The sequence below is a fragment of the Ovis canadensis genome, chromosome X, assembly GCF_042477335.2.
Source record: "Ovis canadensis isolate MfBH-ARS-UI-01 breed Bighorn chromosome X, ARS-UI_OviCan_v2, whole genome shotgun sequence".
NCBI lineage: Eukaryota > Metazoa > Chordata > Mammalia > Artiodactyla > Bovidae > Ovis > Ovis canadensis.
In genome coordinates, this window is record NC_091727.1 from 22,971,629 (window position 1) to 22,987,572 (window position 15,944).

Consider the following 15,944-nt stretch of genomic DNA (forward strand, 5'->3'; position numbering starts at 1 on the left):
ACAGTCCATGGGGTCACAAAGAGTTGGACACAACTGAGCCAGTTTCACTTTCACTTTTACTCCATGCTCTGCAGGAACTGTGGAGAAGGTAATGGCAAAGTACTCCAGTACTCTTGCCTGGAAAATCCCATGGACGGAGGAGCCTGGTAGGCTGCAGTCCATGGGGTCGCTAAGAGTCGGACACGACTGAGCAACTTCACTTTCACTTTTCACCTTCATGCATTGGAGAAGGAATGGCAACCCACTCCAGTGTTCTTGCCTAGAGAATCCCAGGGACGGGGGAGCCTGGTGGGCTGGCGTCTATGGGGTCACACAGAGTCGGACACAACAGGAACTGAGACCCAAGCAATAAACATATACTAGTAGCTTTTGTGGAAAAGTGGGGCACTGTGTGGAGACTGAGAGAGATGTGAATTTACCAGATCAGTTTACTCATCTCTGCCGAACACAGCAGAGGAGGAGGCTTCTATACTTCCTCCTGAAATCAGTCTGCTAAGATGGCAGCATAACTTGCCTCTTTAAAATAACCTCAAGATGATGTGGGTCATTGGTGGAATACAGGGCGGTTCCTTGCAGCCTGAGTAAGGAGTGGCTGTGAGTAGCTTCCACAGAGGGTTGAGTCAAGATTTAAATTAAGATGTTTTGCTCACGATTAGTCACATGCTTGGGGTGTTTGGTTTTTTTGTTTTTTTTTTAGCTTTTCATTTTAAAAATACAGTGTTTTTTGCTGTGATTGTTTCTGTGGGAGGAAGATAAACAGGGATAAGGGTTCACAGGAAACTGAAGGGAGACAGGTTCTTAAGTGAGGAAAAAAGATGTTAGGGCTAGAAAAAGAAGTATCATTCCTGGTTTTTGACACTCTTAAGTAATTATTGAGTGACTTCCCTGGTGGCTCAGACGGTAAAGTGTCTGTCTACAATGCGGGAGACCCGGGTTCGATCCCTGGGTTGGGAAGATCCTCTGGAGAAGGAAATGGCAATCCACTCCAGGACTATTGCCTGGAAAATCCCATGGACAGAGGAGCCTGGTAGGCTACAGTCCATGGGGTCGCACAGAGTCAGACACGACTGAGCAGCTTCACTAAGTAATTATCATGAGCTCAAAGAAGGGTACAATATTTAAAACTTCCTAAAAACTAATTGCATTCAGTAAAACTACAATATTTAGAGCTTCTTAAAATTAATTTTTAAGCAAAATACAACAGTAACATTAAAACTTCTCCCCATAATTTCACTAAAAATCAATTTCATTGGAAGTAAAAATGAAATTAAATATTCAAGACGTCTTGAATTTTATTAAGTAAAAGAAATCACAGTATTTCAAATCTCTTAAAATTTATTTTTGTCCTTTTTAAAGAAGTTTTAAATATTGTAAGCAAAACTGAATGCAAAAAGGAATACACCAGACAGTACTGGTATGGGGAGGGATGGGATGGAAGAGATGGAAAGATGCTGCTAGCCAAGGAGCATCTTTAAAAGACAAATTCAGAAAGAGTAGTGCCACAGCTTCACCAAGACCTAGTATCAGTGAATTTCACATTAATTCAACTCAGAAAAACCTAGCATCTGTAGCGAAAGAGACCAAGAGCTGCAGTGCCCCAAAAACCCTTGTTTATAATTTGTGAGGAATGTCACATGCATTGATTTGATGGCAGTTTTCCCTGCTAACAGTCAGTAGACAACCTTTCTGTACATTTTCAGTTCAAAGAGATCTCAAATTACTTAGTCACAACATGAAAGGAAGCGACGTGTTTTAGTAGCTAAGGCCCATTTGCAATAAATACTTTGCACCATGTAATGGGTGCTTAATATGCTCGTAAAGCCAGCAGCACCTGGATTTAGGATGGCTGCCCTTCTGTATTTCTCAGATAAACTCATCATTCTCAGATTTGATTGTAAAATGAAATCTAAGCAAGAGCACGTTCATAAATGTTGTGTTCGGTACCAATGTTTCTGTTTTTTTGATGACCAGTCCTAAAATGCCAATAAATATTTCAAATGACCAAGAAGAAATGCAGTGCTAAGGGTTTTGCAGTGTGTGGCTCACTAAACTTATCCAGCTTCTAAATTTGCCCGTCTATAGCATCAAATGGTTATGCTTAAACTAAGCAGATTTAAGCAAAACTTCTTGATTTTCTGTGGTATTAATATACAGTCAAATAAAACTAAAAAATATATGGCTTCTTTTAGGAGGAAAGGTATCTTGGAAAAAAAATCTCTTAGTCCTTTCCAGATGAAATTTCCTTGGCCGACAATAGGTCTATAATGTGATACACAATTATAGATTTAAAATTCAACAAACTAAACATTCTCAGTGTGATGCCGGTCACTTAAGGCCAGACCCAGCCAAATGCCAAAATGGCAGCAGATTTAGAATGGAAAATTTTAAGACCACGTGTGTCAAACCGTATTAACCTGACAAAATTCCAGAATAGGAAAGGATTTGGATAAACTCTGAGAGTTCACCATAATGGGATGTGACTGTGTGTTTGTAGCCAAGACGATACGTGACATCTCTGGCAATAAGAATATATCCTACACAGATGAATCATTTGGGCAATGATGTAAGCATAGATACATCAGGATTTAGAATGTTTTTAATCAGTGTCAGGCATATTAGACAGCCCTACTTCTGCCAAAACCCCTGTCCATGAGTCAGATCAGTTTATTTAGAGCTGAAATTCTTAAAGGTCTACAGTATCATAAATGCTCATTGACATTTTTTAGTTATTATACTTTGGAGAGGAGCTTATTTCATCCACACCCTTTGTGTGTAAAGTAATATCTTTTCTTTCCAAACTATATTAACACCAGGCATCGAGGTACTTGAACTGCCATTTGTAAACATTTGACACTCATCATGTTAATCTATTATGGAATTTCCTTTAAGGGATAAGGATTTACAACATTGCCTGGCAGTTGGGTATGATTTAAGAAATTGGCACAGGTTATGTACATGCCAGCTCTCCTTACAGGCTTAATATTTCCACAGCTTTGCTGATTAGACACAAATCAGGAAAGGAATGGAATGTTGGGGAATGTAGAAGGGAACAGAAGGAAGGTTTTCTTCCTTCTTCATCTGGTAGGTTTGGTGTTTCATGTATATTCTGTACAGCTAAAAGGGGAAAATTGAAGTCGTGCTGAAAGGTATTTTGAATATTAGTTTATATGTGGTAATCTAATTTATAAGGGTGGCTTTGCATTTATTAAGATACAAGAGCCTCCAAGATCAGATGAGATGAAAAATATTCTTTAAGAAAAATGTTCTTCAAGCCCTTTAAAATGTTTGGGATTTTGAGAAGGTCTAATGTCAGATCCAAGGTTCCCTCTTCCTTCTAAATTATCCAGCCAGGCCATTCAAATTCAAGGATAGGAAAGAAGCAAGGATGTGATTAAATGCTGCTGCTGCTAAGTCACTTCAGTCATGTCCGACTCTGTGCGACCCCATAGACGGCAGCCCACCCTGGGATTCTCCAGGCAAGAACACTGGAGTGGGTTGCCATTTCCTTCTCCAATGCATGAAAGTGAAAAGTGAAAGGGATGTCGCTCAGTCATGTCCGACTCTTAGTGACCCCATGGACTGCAGCCCACCAGGCTCCTCCATCCATGGGATTTTCCAGGCAAGAGTGCTGGAGTGGGGTGCCATTGCCTTCTCTGATTAAATGCTAGGAAGAGACTAATAGCAAGGATGTTTGGCTTCCTTCAGGTATACATCCTAAGATTATCTGTATTTAGCAGAAACCAGAAGATAAGGTTCAGTTCTCTGAGAAATTGTTTTTATTTGCTGCCAACTAGAATGTGGTGCAGTATACAGAGCTCAGGCTTACAAAGAGGTAAAAGGTCCAGCACAAGAAATTTAGTTCTAAGAAACTGGAACTCTTAAAGTTCAAAGCAAATACAAAATTGTCAATATTCAACCATTCTTCACCTACAAAATTGGTGCCAATATCTGGCTATTTTTGATGTCCAAAAGCAGGAATTTCTTAAGATTCAATCTCCTACATTATGGTATACGTTCATTACTTGCAACAATATGACAATCGACATGATGGAGTAAAAGTATGTTAAGAATGCTGTGGAAATACTCTGCTTAGGTATAAATTACTAACAGGTTCTATGGTGTCTGCAAAAAAAAAAAAACTGATTTATAGGTGTTTTGTTGTTCCCATTGTTGCTTACATCTGATTTGAAATAAGAGAGTAATTCCATATACTATTTTCAAAGTGTTTTTTTCCCCCAAATATCCTTTTTGTGATGCTCTATGATCACTGTGGGACTAATTTAAAAGGATATTGTGTTACTTTGTGTCTAGTTCTCATCTTTTTATTCTTATCTTCTACCAGTCATACTACAGTACAAGGTGGATGGGGAGAAATAGGTCTGAGGGGATGGATCAGACACGTTTTATTGTTCTATCCTTAACCACAAAGGACGGCAAGAATGGGACTAGGGGCACAAGTCCAGGGAGGCAGAGAACAATCAGGCAGAGGAATGCAAGGCTATTCGTCTCTGACCCAGGTCTCCTGGGCATCCTCTGGATGGTCTAGCCAGCTAGTCTAGGGAATAGGGGGTGGCCGATTCCATGAAGGCATCACAGCTGTAATCAAGGACACTGAGCTGGTAAAAAAAAAAAAAAAAAAAACAGAAGGAGGGACACCTAGTTGGTTGTTGCATTTGGATTAACATCTCTGAAAGTCATTGCTGGGGCCAGGTAGTATTGACCAGATGGATTTGCAGTAGCTCATGATGCAAGCAGATTCACAGTCATTGCCAAGGAAACCCTGCATTTCACCTAGACTATTTCACCAGCCATGAACCAAAATGTAGATGGAACAACACTAACATTTCTCTTCCTCACCAGTAAAATAAATTGCACATCAACCTACTAGTCATTTTGTGCATATATCTGTGTGTGTGTGTGTATAATCTGGGTGTATAATATATATTATACATCACATTACCTATATTATATGTAATGTGATATATAATAAGTCCATGTTGTGTATATATATTTTATGTGTTTATAACATATTATGTATACATATTGTTTGAATGTTTGAAGAGAAATTCAGTACATTTCTCTCTATACTATATAGTATATATTCACACATTTTATATGTAAATATATAAAATGTATTTGAATAAGATATGCCACATGTATAAATACTACATATGTCTTCTGTATGAAGAGATATCACGCAATGACCGTAGCACATATTATGAGCTTCAGTTGTGCACACTGATTTTATATAATGCATGCATGTGCATGCGCACACACACACACAGAGAATATAAATACTTTATCTTTAAACACAAAACAGCTATTCATTTCCTGGACTCTTATTTGCAGCTCTTGAGTGAAGGAAATCATTTCTCAGATTAAAAGTCAATGCTGTGATTAGAATTACCAAAATGCGACAAGCCTCTAGTAGAAAGAGTTTAGCTGTATGTATTCGCCCTGATGTGAGCATCTGTCTTAGCTTAAGCAAAGTACACCTTTACTCTCATTCTTAACTGTGAGACAAAACAGGCTGTGATAAACCAAACAACTCAGCATAGAAAGTAAATGTTTATAACAGTAAAAGTGTAAATGTAACCCAATTAATGAACTTCTCTCTAAAAACAAATGTTACTCAAGCCAGACACATACACACTTTAAATTTCTTTAAAAAAAAAAACCATGAATTTATGTGGATGCCATGGAAGGAAAAGCTTTTTATAAACATGAGCTACTTAGTGGAGCTTGTCTAAGAATAAAATATGTTTTAAGCAGATTTTGCTCATGCATTCATTATACTCTATGGATTTTCTAGAAGAATGTAGTAATTTTATTTTCATATAGGAAATCTGGCACTGCCCAGGCATGCTATAAATGGCTTTATTATCTCCTGATATTAAATGTTTTCACATTGAAACTTAGAGCCATCCCATTTCCCCTCCCCATCTTCTCAGTTATTCCTTACTTGTAGGAACTCAGGATGAGGAAATCCTGCTAGGATTAAAGGATTAAAATGCGAGGAGAGCCCAAAGGCATTAGCCTCTGTGCTGTGGCTCTGTGTGCTGGAGAAGGCAGGAGGTTCTGGGCCTCAAGAAAAATCTGCCTTACAAAATCCCAGTGTACCAAGTAGATTGATTTGCCTATGATATTCATTGACAAAAAATAAAAATAAACAAATCACCCAGATTGCCTCTGATAGCAAAACCATTAAATACATTAAAAATATCATTGACTTTATGAATAACCTTCCAGAAGTGTATCTACTGGGTAAAGTTAGGTGAACACTACACTATTCATTTGTCAATTCCTGGGTCAGTGGATTGTAAACAATCCTGAAGGCTTCAGTCAGGTCCCAGAAAAGAGTCTGGGTAAGAGTGAGATTTTATTTAATTTTGAGTATTCCTGAGACTCACTCTAAATGATTGGAGGATTTTCCACCATTAGTGTTATTTATCATCTGTGCTGTCTTTTCATTGCCTCCAAAATCTGAAAGGTAACTGCACAAAAAGATAGAAAATTCTTTGGAAAAGAATAAAACTGATTAGCCTAAACCCTTTAGTATTTGATTTTACTAGATGAAAATCCCAAAGTCTACTGCTAATAAAATTTAAATTGCATTCCTAGTACAAACTGTCTGAACACCAGTGAAGAGCTCTACTGTCCTTATCCCAGGGCCTGGCTAAAAGCCTGTGCTGCCACAAAGCAGTCACTCATGAATAATTAGAACTTGGACTGGTGTGTGTATGTCTTGACGCACACTGATAGACGTGTTCATATGCATTTAACTATACAGACATGCACTGAACCAAAACAGAAACAAACATCTTGAATGTGCTTTTCAAAGACTAACTGAATGCTTTCAAGTCTTCTTTACCTTCAGAATTTGATAGCATCAGTATGTGTAGTTTAACAGTTCCCTCTGGTAACTCTTCAGCTTTAAGTACAGTGACCAAAAGAGAGGAGGATCCCTGGGTGCTGGGAGGCAGCTGCTGAGAGAAGAAAGTGGAGAGGAACAGAATCTCCTCAAATCTTTCCTCCCTGCCTTTCCTTGGTTTCCACTGGCCCAGTTTCTGACATGGATATCAAAATGAAGCCCAGGGCTGGCTGCAGGAAACACTGTGAAGGAGTTAAGTCTCTGTGAGATCCTCTTACCTGTGATGTTCTCTGCCCTCCCTCCCCATCTCCCTTCTTTGTCCCACTCCCCTGAGTAAAGGGAAGTGGCTTCAATAGACAACTATTGCACAGGGGGTTGCATTTAAAAGAATCCCGTGAAGGTCAAACCAAAGGGAATTCAGCTGTGGTGACAGACAGAGCAGGCCTTCTTGGGGAACAGGGCATTCTTCAAGTCCTACAGCTTATGGAACATGTCTCCCTGGAGTCCAGGCCAGAGAACAGGAGCCCCACAGTTACCCCATTACGGTAACAGGCTAACCTCTTCAACACAAGTACCCAGCTGTGAATCAGGTCTGGTGCTAGCTAGGCACTCCAGGCTATTCTTCCCTGGGAGGCACTGGCAGCCATGTTGGTATGCCTTCCCCCCTTGACTGACTGAGCTTCAGTGAGGAGGCCCAGGTAAAGTGTTACCAGTTGTCCCTGAAATCCAAAGAGTTCTCTAAAGACAGTGCACAACTAGAATTTGGAGTTGAGGGTGTAGGCATCTGCTAGTGGGAAGGTGGGCCTATCAGAAGTAATGGTGGGGGCCTCGGCACTGGGCCAGCAACCACTAGCAACAAAGGCTGAATGATCAGGTAAAACAGACTCTTTCTCAGGGCCTCCTCTTCTGGCCTCTCTAAGTCATGCAGGCACACCCCTGAGAAGAATGAAGGAGAAGCAGAGTTTCCAAAAGCCGCTATGAGTAAAATCTGAAACTTCTGGAACTGCCCCCAGAACCAAGAACATGTCATGCGCAAGGAAAGTGATCAGACTCAGAAGGACAAGGCATTTAAAATGCAGCAGCCATGTGGCTGAGTCCCTTTGCCGTTCACCTGATACTATCACAACACTGTTAATCAGTTATACTCCAATATGAACCAAAAAGTTGAAAAAAAATAAAGTCAGCTGATTAGGAGATTTCCTGATATAAACATCTTTGATATGGTATGATATTCTTTTAATATTGTATTGAATTTTTGCTATAATATTAAAATTTTGTAGCAGTATTCAAAAAAATGCAGCAACAGAACTCAAGAGACACACTAAGAGCCTACTTCCACAGTCCTTGAGTTTGATTATTTTCATTCAGGACCCTCAAAAGTCTTACTCTTTTTACCTAATAGCTCTGTTAATTCAAAATCCTTTTCTCAATTAGCTTCTAAGATTATTCAATACCAAGGTAATAAAGGAATTCTTACTGTATTTTCCAACAAGAGTCAGGGTCAGATAATGTCATTATAAAACATACCCACTGTAAAAAGGGCTGCAAAACAGATTTAATTTAAATCCTACCATACCAGTAATTCTAATCCTGCTTTATGCATCTTTATTTTCTTACCACATTTAATGACTCAGCACCAAAGCCTTGTTTTAAAAATTCTTTTTCTTTCTAGAAAGAAAACACTTATACAATTCCATTTGCCTTTTCAACGAAACTCTAAAGTGTGTTTTCCTATCAGAACTTATTCTCCCTGGCCCCAGATGAAATGGTCAGTACTGTTTCCCCAGGGGGCAGGTGCCTCAGAGGTACTTTCTTTACCCTCATTTCAAGGGATCAGTTATTTTAATCAAAGGTTGGCTGATCCTTCCGGAGAACCCAGTGGAAACAAACTTAATAAACAGTTTTCCCTCTTAAGACTAGATGTTAACTATCTAAAACATAATTAAAAACAGTATGCCAGTCAACAAGTGGACTTTTTACTTCTTGTCTAGGGAGTTTAGGTGTCTTCACTTTAATAGGGGTCATGGTGCTAGTTATCAAATTGACAGTCTTGACCTGACCTCTAAAAGTGGCTGTAAAATGATGCCCAGTAAATTAAGATAAATGCCAAATTCCTCTGAGGAAACAGGCCTATATCATGGCTGTGAAATGGGTGTGTGGGTTTGAGGCCAAGACTTCACAATCAGTATATAAATACCAGCCTGGGCACGAGGGCAGACGAGCGCTCAGTTATTGTACACACAAGAGCACAGTGACTCACTTCACTCAGCATTACGCTTGGCTGGAGATTTTAAATTCCTTTTTAAAAACAAGACGATTGTACCACAGGGTACAGATTTTATTATCCTCAATAATGGGATTGAATATGCCAAGGCAGAGAAGCAGAAAATGAGATCTGCAGATCCCAGTGCCAAGACAGGGGTGAGAGAAAGCCACAACAGGTCACTTGTGGGAGGGGGGGCGGGTTTCAATGTTACGGTGGCCTAGAAACCCAGGGAAGCCCCTCTGGGAAATGTCTGGCCCCCACCAAGAGAGATGAGAGAAGTTAAACTAGATCTAGTTGCAGGCATTAAGTCAAACAGGAGCACTCACTGTAAGTCTGCTGTTGCAGGGTTACTGGAATACTAACCAAGGAGGAAGGGCATTAAGTAGTTCAGGAGAGAGTTTACTGATCCGGCCCTGGCCCTCAGAGGCCATTGCCAAGTAGTGTAAAGAAGCCAGCAGTCGCCACTAGCTTGAGACATCATCCAACCCAAATGGATTGGACAGGTCCCCGAAGACCAGAGACAAGCCATAAACCTTCAACCTGAATTCATTATCCACTGCAGGGAGAGTTCCTGTGAATCTTGTTCCTTCTTCCATCCTTCCTGTTCACACAAACTTGTCCCTACTTATTTTGTTCCCCTCTGTTTCTCAGATTTATTGCATCCTGCACTGATTCTTGGAGAAGAAGGAAAAAAAAAAAAAAGAGGCTGTGATTTAGTTCCTGTCAAGGCTCAGATTAAATACAGCGCTTCTTTCTCCCTAAAGCCTTCCACTTGGCCAAACTTAAATGAGGTGATGAGACACTAACTCAGACCCCCTGCCCACTGCCTTCCGCTGTGCTAACCTCCAGCCTTGTGGGGATGACAAGGTAAATGCTGAGTGGCCAGGCATCCTCTCTGGAGTGTTGACCAACCAAATACTCTGAAAACTGCAACCAGAGTCCTAAACCATCAATGTGCATAAGCCCCAAGAGACACAGGTGCAAGTCTACTCAGATCTCTTAGGCAAAAGTCCACCCAGCTTTCTTCAGCCAGAAGGAAGCATGAAGGTCTTAGCTCCTCTATCTGCCCTCTCTCCCTTAACATGTCTGACTCACCAAAACACAAGTCTGGTCTCCACAGGAGAGAGCACTGACATTGACCTGTCACCGCTAGGATGGGTTACGTGTCCTTTGACCCAGTTGTTCCCCAGGACCAAGTCGGTTCCCCTCTTTAGAGACCTTAGTATTTTAAACTTTTGATCTGGTCTTTTTCTGCCCCCTCAGGTCATGGATTATATGGGACTTTTGAAATGTTATCCTCCTGGAGGAAAACTAGAGAAGACCAACATGTTAAAGAGAGAACTGCAGCAGTCTATGCAGACTCCATGCTCTCCTTTTCTCTCACCACTGCCATGTACCTGGTCACCTTCGGCATAGGGGCCAGCCCTTTCACGAACATTGAGGCAGCCAGGATTTTCTGCTGCAATTCTTGTATCGCAATTTTCTTCAACTACCTCTATGTACTCTCGTTTTATGGTTCCAGCCTGGTATTCACTGGCTACATAGAAAACAATTACCAGCATAGTATCTTCTGTAGGAAAGTCCCAAAGCCTGAGGCATTGCAGGAGAAGCCGGCATGGTACAGGTTTCTCCTAACGGCCAGATTCAGTGAGGACACTGCAGACGGTGAGGAAGCGAACACTTACGAGAGTCACCTATTGGTATGTTTCCTCAAACGCTATTACTGTGACTGGATAACCAACACCTATGTCAAGCCTTTTGTAGTTCTATTTTACCTTATTTATATTTCCTTTGCCTTAATGGGCTATCTGCAGGTCAGTGAAGGGTCAGACCTTAGTAACATCGTAGCGACGGCGACACAAACCATTGAGTACACTACTGCCCAGCAAAAGTACTTTAGCAACTACAGTCCGGTGATTGGATTTTACATATACGAGTCTATAGAATACTGGAACACTAGTGTCCAAGAAGACGTGCTAGAATACACCAAGGGGTTTGTGCGAATATCCTGGTTTGAGAGCTACTTAAATTACCTTCGGAAACTCAATGTGTCCACTGGCTTGCCTAAGAAAAACTTCACAGACATGTTGAGAAATTCCTTCCTGAAAGCCCCCCAATTTTCCCATTTTCAAGAGGACATAATCTTCTCTAAAAAGTATAATGATGAGGTTGACGTAGTGGCCTCCAGAATGTTCTTGGTGGCCAAGACCATGGAAACGAACAGAGAAGAACTCTATGATCTCCTGGAGACCCTGAGGAGACTTTCTGTCACCTCCAAGGTGAAGTTCATTGTCTTCAACCCGTCCTTCGTGTACATGGATCGATACGCCTCCTCCCTGGGAGCCCCCCTGCACAACTCCTGCATCAGTGCTTTGTTCCTGCTCTTCTTCTCGGCATTCCTGGTGGCAGACTCTCTGATTAACGTCTGGCTCACTCTAACGGTTGTGTCCGTGGAGTTTGGAGTTATAGGTTTCATGACATTATGGAAAGTGCAACTGGACTGCATTTCCGTGCTATGCTTAATATATGGAATTAACTACACAATTGACAACTGTGCTCCACTCTTATCCACCTTTGTTCTGGGCAAGGATTTCACAAGAACGAAGTGGGTAAAAAATGCCCTGGAAGTGCATGGGGTAGCGATTTTACAGAGTTACCTCTGCTATCTTGTTGGTCTGATTCCTCTTGCAGCTGTGCCTTCAAATCTGACCTGTACACTGTTCAGGTGCTTGTTTTTAATAGCGTTGGTCACCTTCTTTCACTGCTTTGCCATTTTACCTGTGATACTGACTTTCCTGCCACCCTCTAAGAAAAAAAGGAAAGAGAAGAAAAATCCTGAGAATCGGGAGGAAATTGAGTGTGTCGAAATGGTGGATATCGATAGCACCCGAGTGGTTGACCAGATTACAACAGTGTGAGGGCATCTGCCTGTTACAGTTTCACCCTAGGTCTTATCAAGAGCAAAGGGATGATGTTCATGGAAACACATTTAAAGTTGTTTTTTGGTTTTTAAGGATAAGAAACAGGCATTGCCAAAAACAGTAAAGGACTAGGGGAAATGGGGAAATTGTCAACCTTTAAAACAAAAGGTTGTCATCAGAGAAAATTTACTTACACACACACACACACACACACCCTAGGAGACTCATAGTCTCTTAAACTAAGATTGAATAAGAGAAAGCTTATTAGCAAGCAGAATCCTATTTTATTCACACTGCAGATGTTGCTGGTATGGTGACAAAACCCTTCTGATTGAAAGGTCAGCTGCCAAGGCAGAAATAGCTTTGAGCACTGTTCAAACAATAAGGCTTCCAGAATTTTTGCAAAGCAGTAGCTCCAAGCAGGGTCTATGGTTTAAGGTCTTCACCATCTCATCTAGCTCCCCAACACCCCAAGGAGATGCTTGTAAAAGTTCTGGCCAGAAAAAGCAGCCAGAACCTCAGAAACTGACACGCGGTGGAATGGCCATCACCTATGGGCTGAAACTGAGTCACCTCTAAAGTCACCTGGGTGAGGCAGTTTTCTTGTCGAGAGTTAATTTATCATACCCCACACACACCCACCATCAATATACTTTTAATGTTTGTATGATTTGGTTAATATACCTTTAAACCAGTGACAGCTTCAGTAATGCAAAGTTAAGGCCAGTCTATTTTGGAATATTTTGTCACTTGTCACCAAATGGATCTGCAATAGTAATTGCAGCTTTTGGCAGGAGGCTCTGAGTACCCAGAACCACAGAGCCAAACCCAAATACCTGGCATGATGGAGAAAAAGCAGGTGTCTAAATGAACCCAGAGACAGTGTTTCCATTTTAACAACAAAAAATGGCCAGCTGGTACAGCTGTTTGTGGTTTGGCCCTACATGCATTTTTGCATGGATGCCCAGAAACAACATCTGCCCACGCATAGCTGAGGAAGGAAAAGTTATCGGCCACAGCTTGCCACTTGTAGTGCCAGTCCACCTTTGCTCAGGAGACCTGCCTGCTCAGAGACGCAGAGAAGAAAAGTCCTGAAACTGTGTAAGTCCTGAAACTGAGAACTTCAGGCAAAGACACAAAGGGCTGAAAATGACAAAAATGGAACTGATGGGAAGATGTAATCACCAATATAAATCTATCAATGATGACAGTCAAGCTTTCCTGCTCACCCGGCTGCACTTTAATCCTCCTGGCCCCCCTACACCTTCGTTGGTGCCCCCTCTCCTTCCGTGCACGGCCTTTCTGTACATTATCAAGCCTAGATGTTTATACTGTGGGCTTGCAGTATCTACAGGATCTAAACAGAAATGGTTTGATCTGAAGAGGCTGTGTATGTCACCCCAGATCCCTGCATTTCTTTCAGTCTATAAAAATGAAGCTAAAACCTGGTCACACTTGAGGCAAATGTCTACAGTATTTTTCCCTTTTAGAGACGTAGCTTATTTAGACATCTGTAGTGATAAGCATTTCCCCAAAGCACCTTGCCTTTCTGGACCTTAGCGGACGTACTGTGCAACTTCCCCATCCCTGCAGAGGAGGAAACTGAGACCTAGGAGAATAAAGCGACTCACCCAGGGTCACACCACTGGAGGGTTTCCATCATTTCAGCATGCCTAAGACAGGGCAGGCCAATTTTAGATCTTCTCATAAGAGGGCTATTACTCCCTTCAAAGTACATTTCCAAGGAAGAAACATAGGACTTATTGGCCACAAGGCAGACTTTTTTTTTTTAATGTCTGGGTAATGTTTGGGATTTAGGTTTACCATTGTCTTTCCAGACAGCAAAAATGCCCAAATGATTCAGATGTAACTACACCAAGTGCAAACCTGTGCTTTCTATTTCATGTACTGTTGTTCACACAGTTCTAAATATATGTGCAGGGGATCATAGCTAGTGCATTACACACTTGTTCAATCTCTCCTGCAAACACACTAAGTGATCATACCAACGTGTTATGCACTCAACTAGAAGATAATGAGCTTTAATCTAAGGACAAATGCAATCCTCGAGAAAGGGCAAGTTCTCATAATAGATCTGCGATCAATTCTCTCTCCAAGGGGCCTGCAACTAGGCGGTTACTGATAAAACACAGCTGAAGAGGGGATTGGTTTTATTCCTAAATCATATGTTGCTAAGTCATTTTCTGAAAAATGTGTTCTAAATCAGCCATTGATTTAGTGTTGGCCACGTGGAGTACCTTGAGTTACAGTGACTCCATAAAATTGATACAACACACACACCAATTAAGTGGATTTTGTTGAGAATTCAAGCATTCAATTGGGTCAACCAGAATGACTTAGTGTGGAACTTTATTTTATGACAGATAGTAGTTTTCCAACTTGACTGGGTCTCTGTATACCTTGGGATATTGTATTTTTAAATGAAGGGCATTTTAAAACTTGTCAACTTCTCTTTTCAGCACTTGAAATCAAAGCTTATGGAATTCTGACTGTGAAAAGAATGAATTATTTTTACTGGGGGACTCTGCATGCCAAGATTTACTACTTATTATTTATTGTGAGATCATTATTATTTATTTGTTAATATTGATTATTAATAATTGTTCTAATAACATTGGTTTAGCCCCACCATGGATAAAACATTTTAGAAATAGCTCAGAATCACATCTCCTGCAAATTTAAGTCCTTACTTCATGAAGTTTTACTTTTACAATTGCTATCAAGAGGGAGGGAACGATCCTAGCAAACACTTGCAAAAGTTTTCTTTTTCAATTAATTCCAACCAAGACATTAATGTTCACTTTACCAAAGAAACTGATTTGGTTGGTTTTGAGTTGCTATTTATTGTTTGTTTACCAAAGAAAATATTCCATCCATCAGAAATATTTCTCCTGCTCAACTAAAGATAAAAACTAATACTTGGGCTTTCTTGGCCAACCATAAGGAAAAAAAGAAAAATCAGGGTAAGGGTGATATTCTTTCAATGAGTGAAACAGCAGAAGGTGTAAACTCACAAGAAACTTGGGGTTTGCAAGAAAGAAAATGATACTTGAAATAGGGCGTTATTGTTAGTCCTATAGCAATGGCCCAGCAAACAGCATGAGGGCTCCTCAGGCTAGAAAGAGTATGTCTGTTCCACAGGAAAAAAAAAATAAGATAAATGCCAATGCAACTCCTTCTCCACTGTTCCAGCTCATAAGTTTTGTTTTGGGTTTTGGGGTTTGGGGATTTTAAGGTTTGGGGGGGTTGTTTTGCTTTGGCTGTGATGTTTGTATTAGCTTGTTTTCCTCCTGCCTGTCCTACCATTTTTATTCCCTCAATTTTCAGGCAGAAGTGAGATAATCCCATCTGATGCCATCCTCCATGGCTACAGTTACTTATGCAATATGCTGCTCTGAACAAGGCCCTTGATAACTCTTTTATTTTAACTAACCACCACCCAATTGTTTTAAGTGGCATTCTGGGACCATGACATCACTTTCCTCCAGCCCCAGCAATGAAGCGTGGCTGTGTCTATCTCAAGAACGGGTGGACTGGGCAGCCGCCCTGGGGGGTGTGGTGTGAGGCAGAGCCTCTTGGACACAAATGATATCCTCCTCCAAATGGCTTTTTATTCCTTCGGATCCTATTAAAGCAGCCCTGCAGCTTATAGTAGTGTTTGATTTCTGTGAATCTGTTTTCTCATTTGTAAAATGGCGATAATACAGTAACTATCTTTCAATACATCAAATACTTACTGAGTGCCTAATATCACCTAGGTACTGTTCTGGAGACTGTGGACAGCAGTGAACTAATGAGACTGTTAAAAAATCTGCCCTCGAGAGTGTACATTTGAGTGATGTTGCAGATTTACTGAAAGGATTAA

At 40.8% G+C, this 15,944-nt stretch overlaps 1 protein-coding gene across 1 annotated transcript in view; it reads left to right on the plus strand.

Moving 5' to 3' along the window:
- The window catches only part of PTCHD1 (patched domain containing 1), a 54,840-nt gene extending 39,803 nt beyond the window's left edge, over nt 1–15,037 (plus strand). The window contains exon 3 of the mRNA XM_070289859.1: nt 10,401–15,037. Coding sequence (XP_070145960.1) covers nt 10,401–12,055 — 1,655 coding nt within the window. The 3' untranslated portion in view covers nt 12,056–15,037. The remainder of the gene's footprint in view (nt 1–10,400) is intronic.
- The last annotated feature ends 907 nt before the right edge of the window (nt 15,038–15,944 follow it).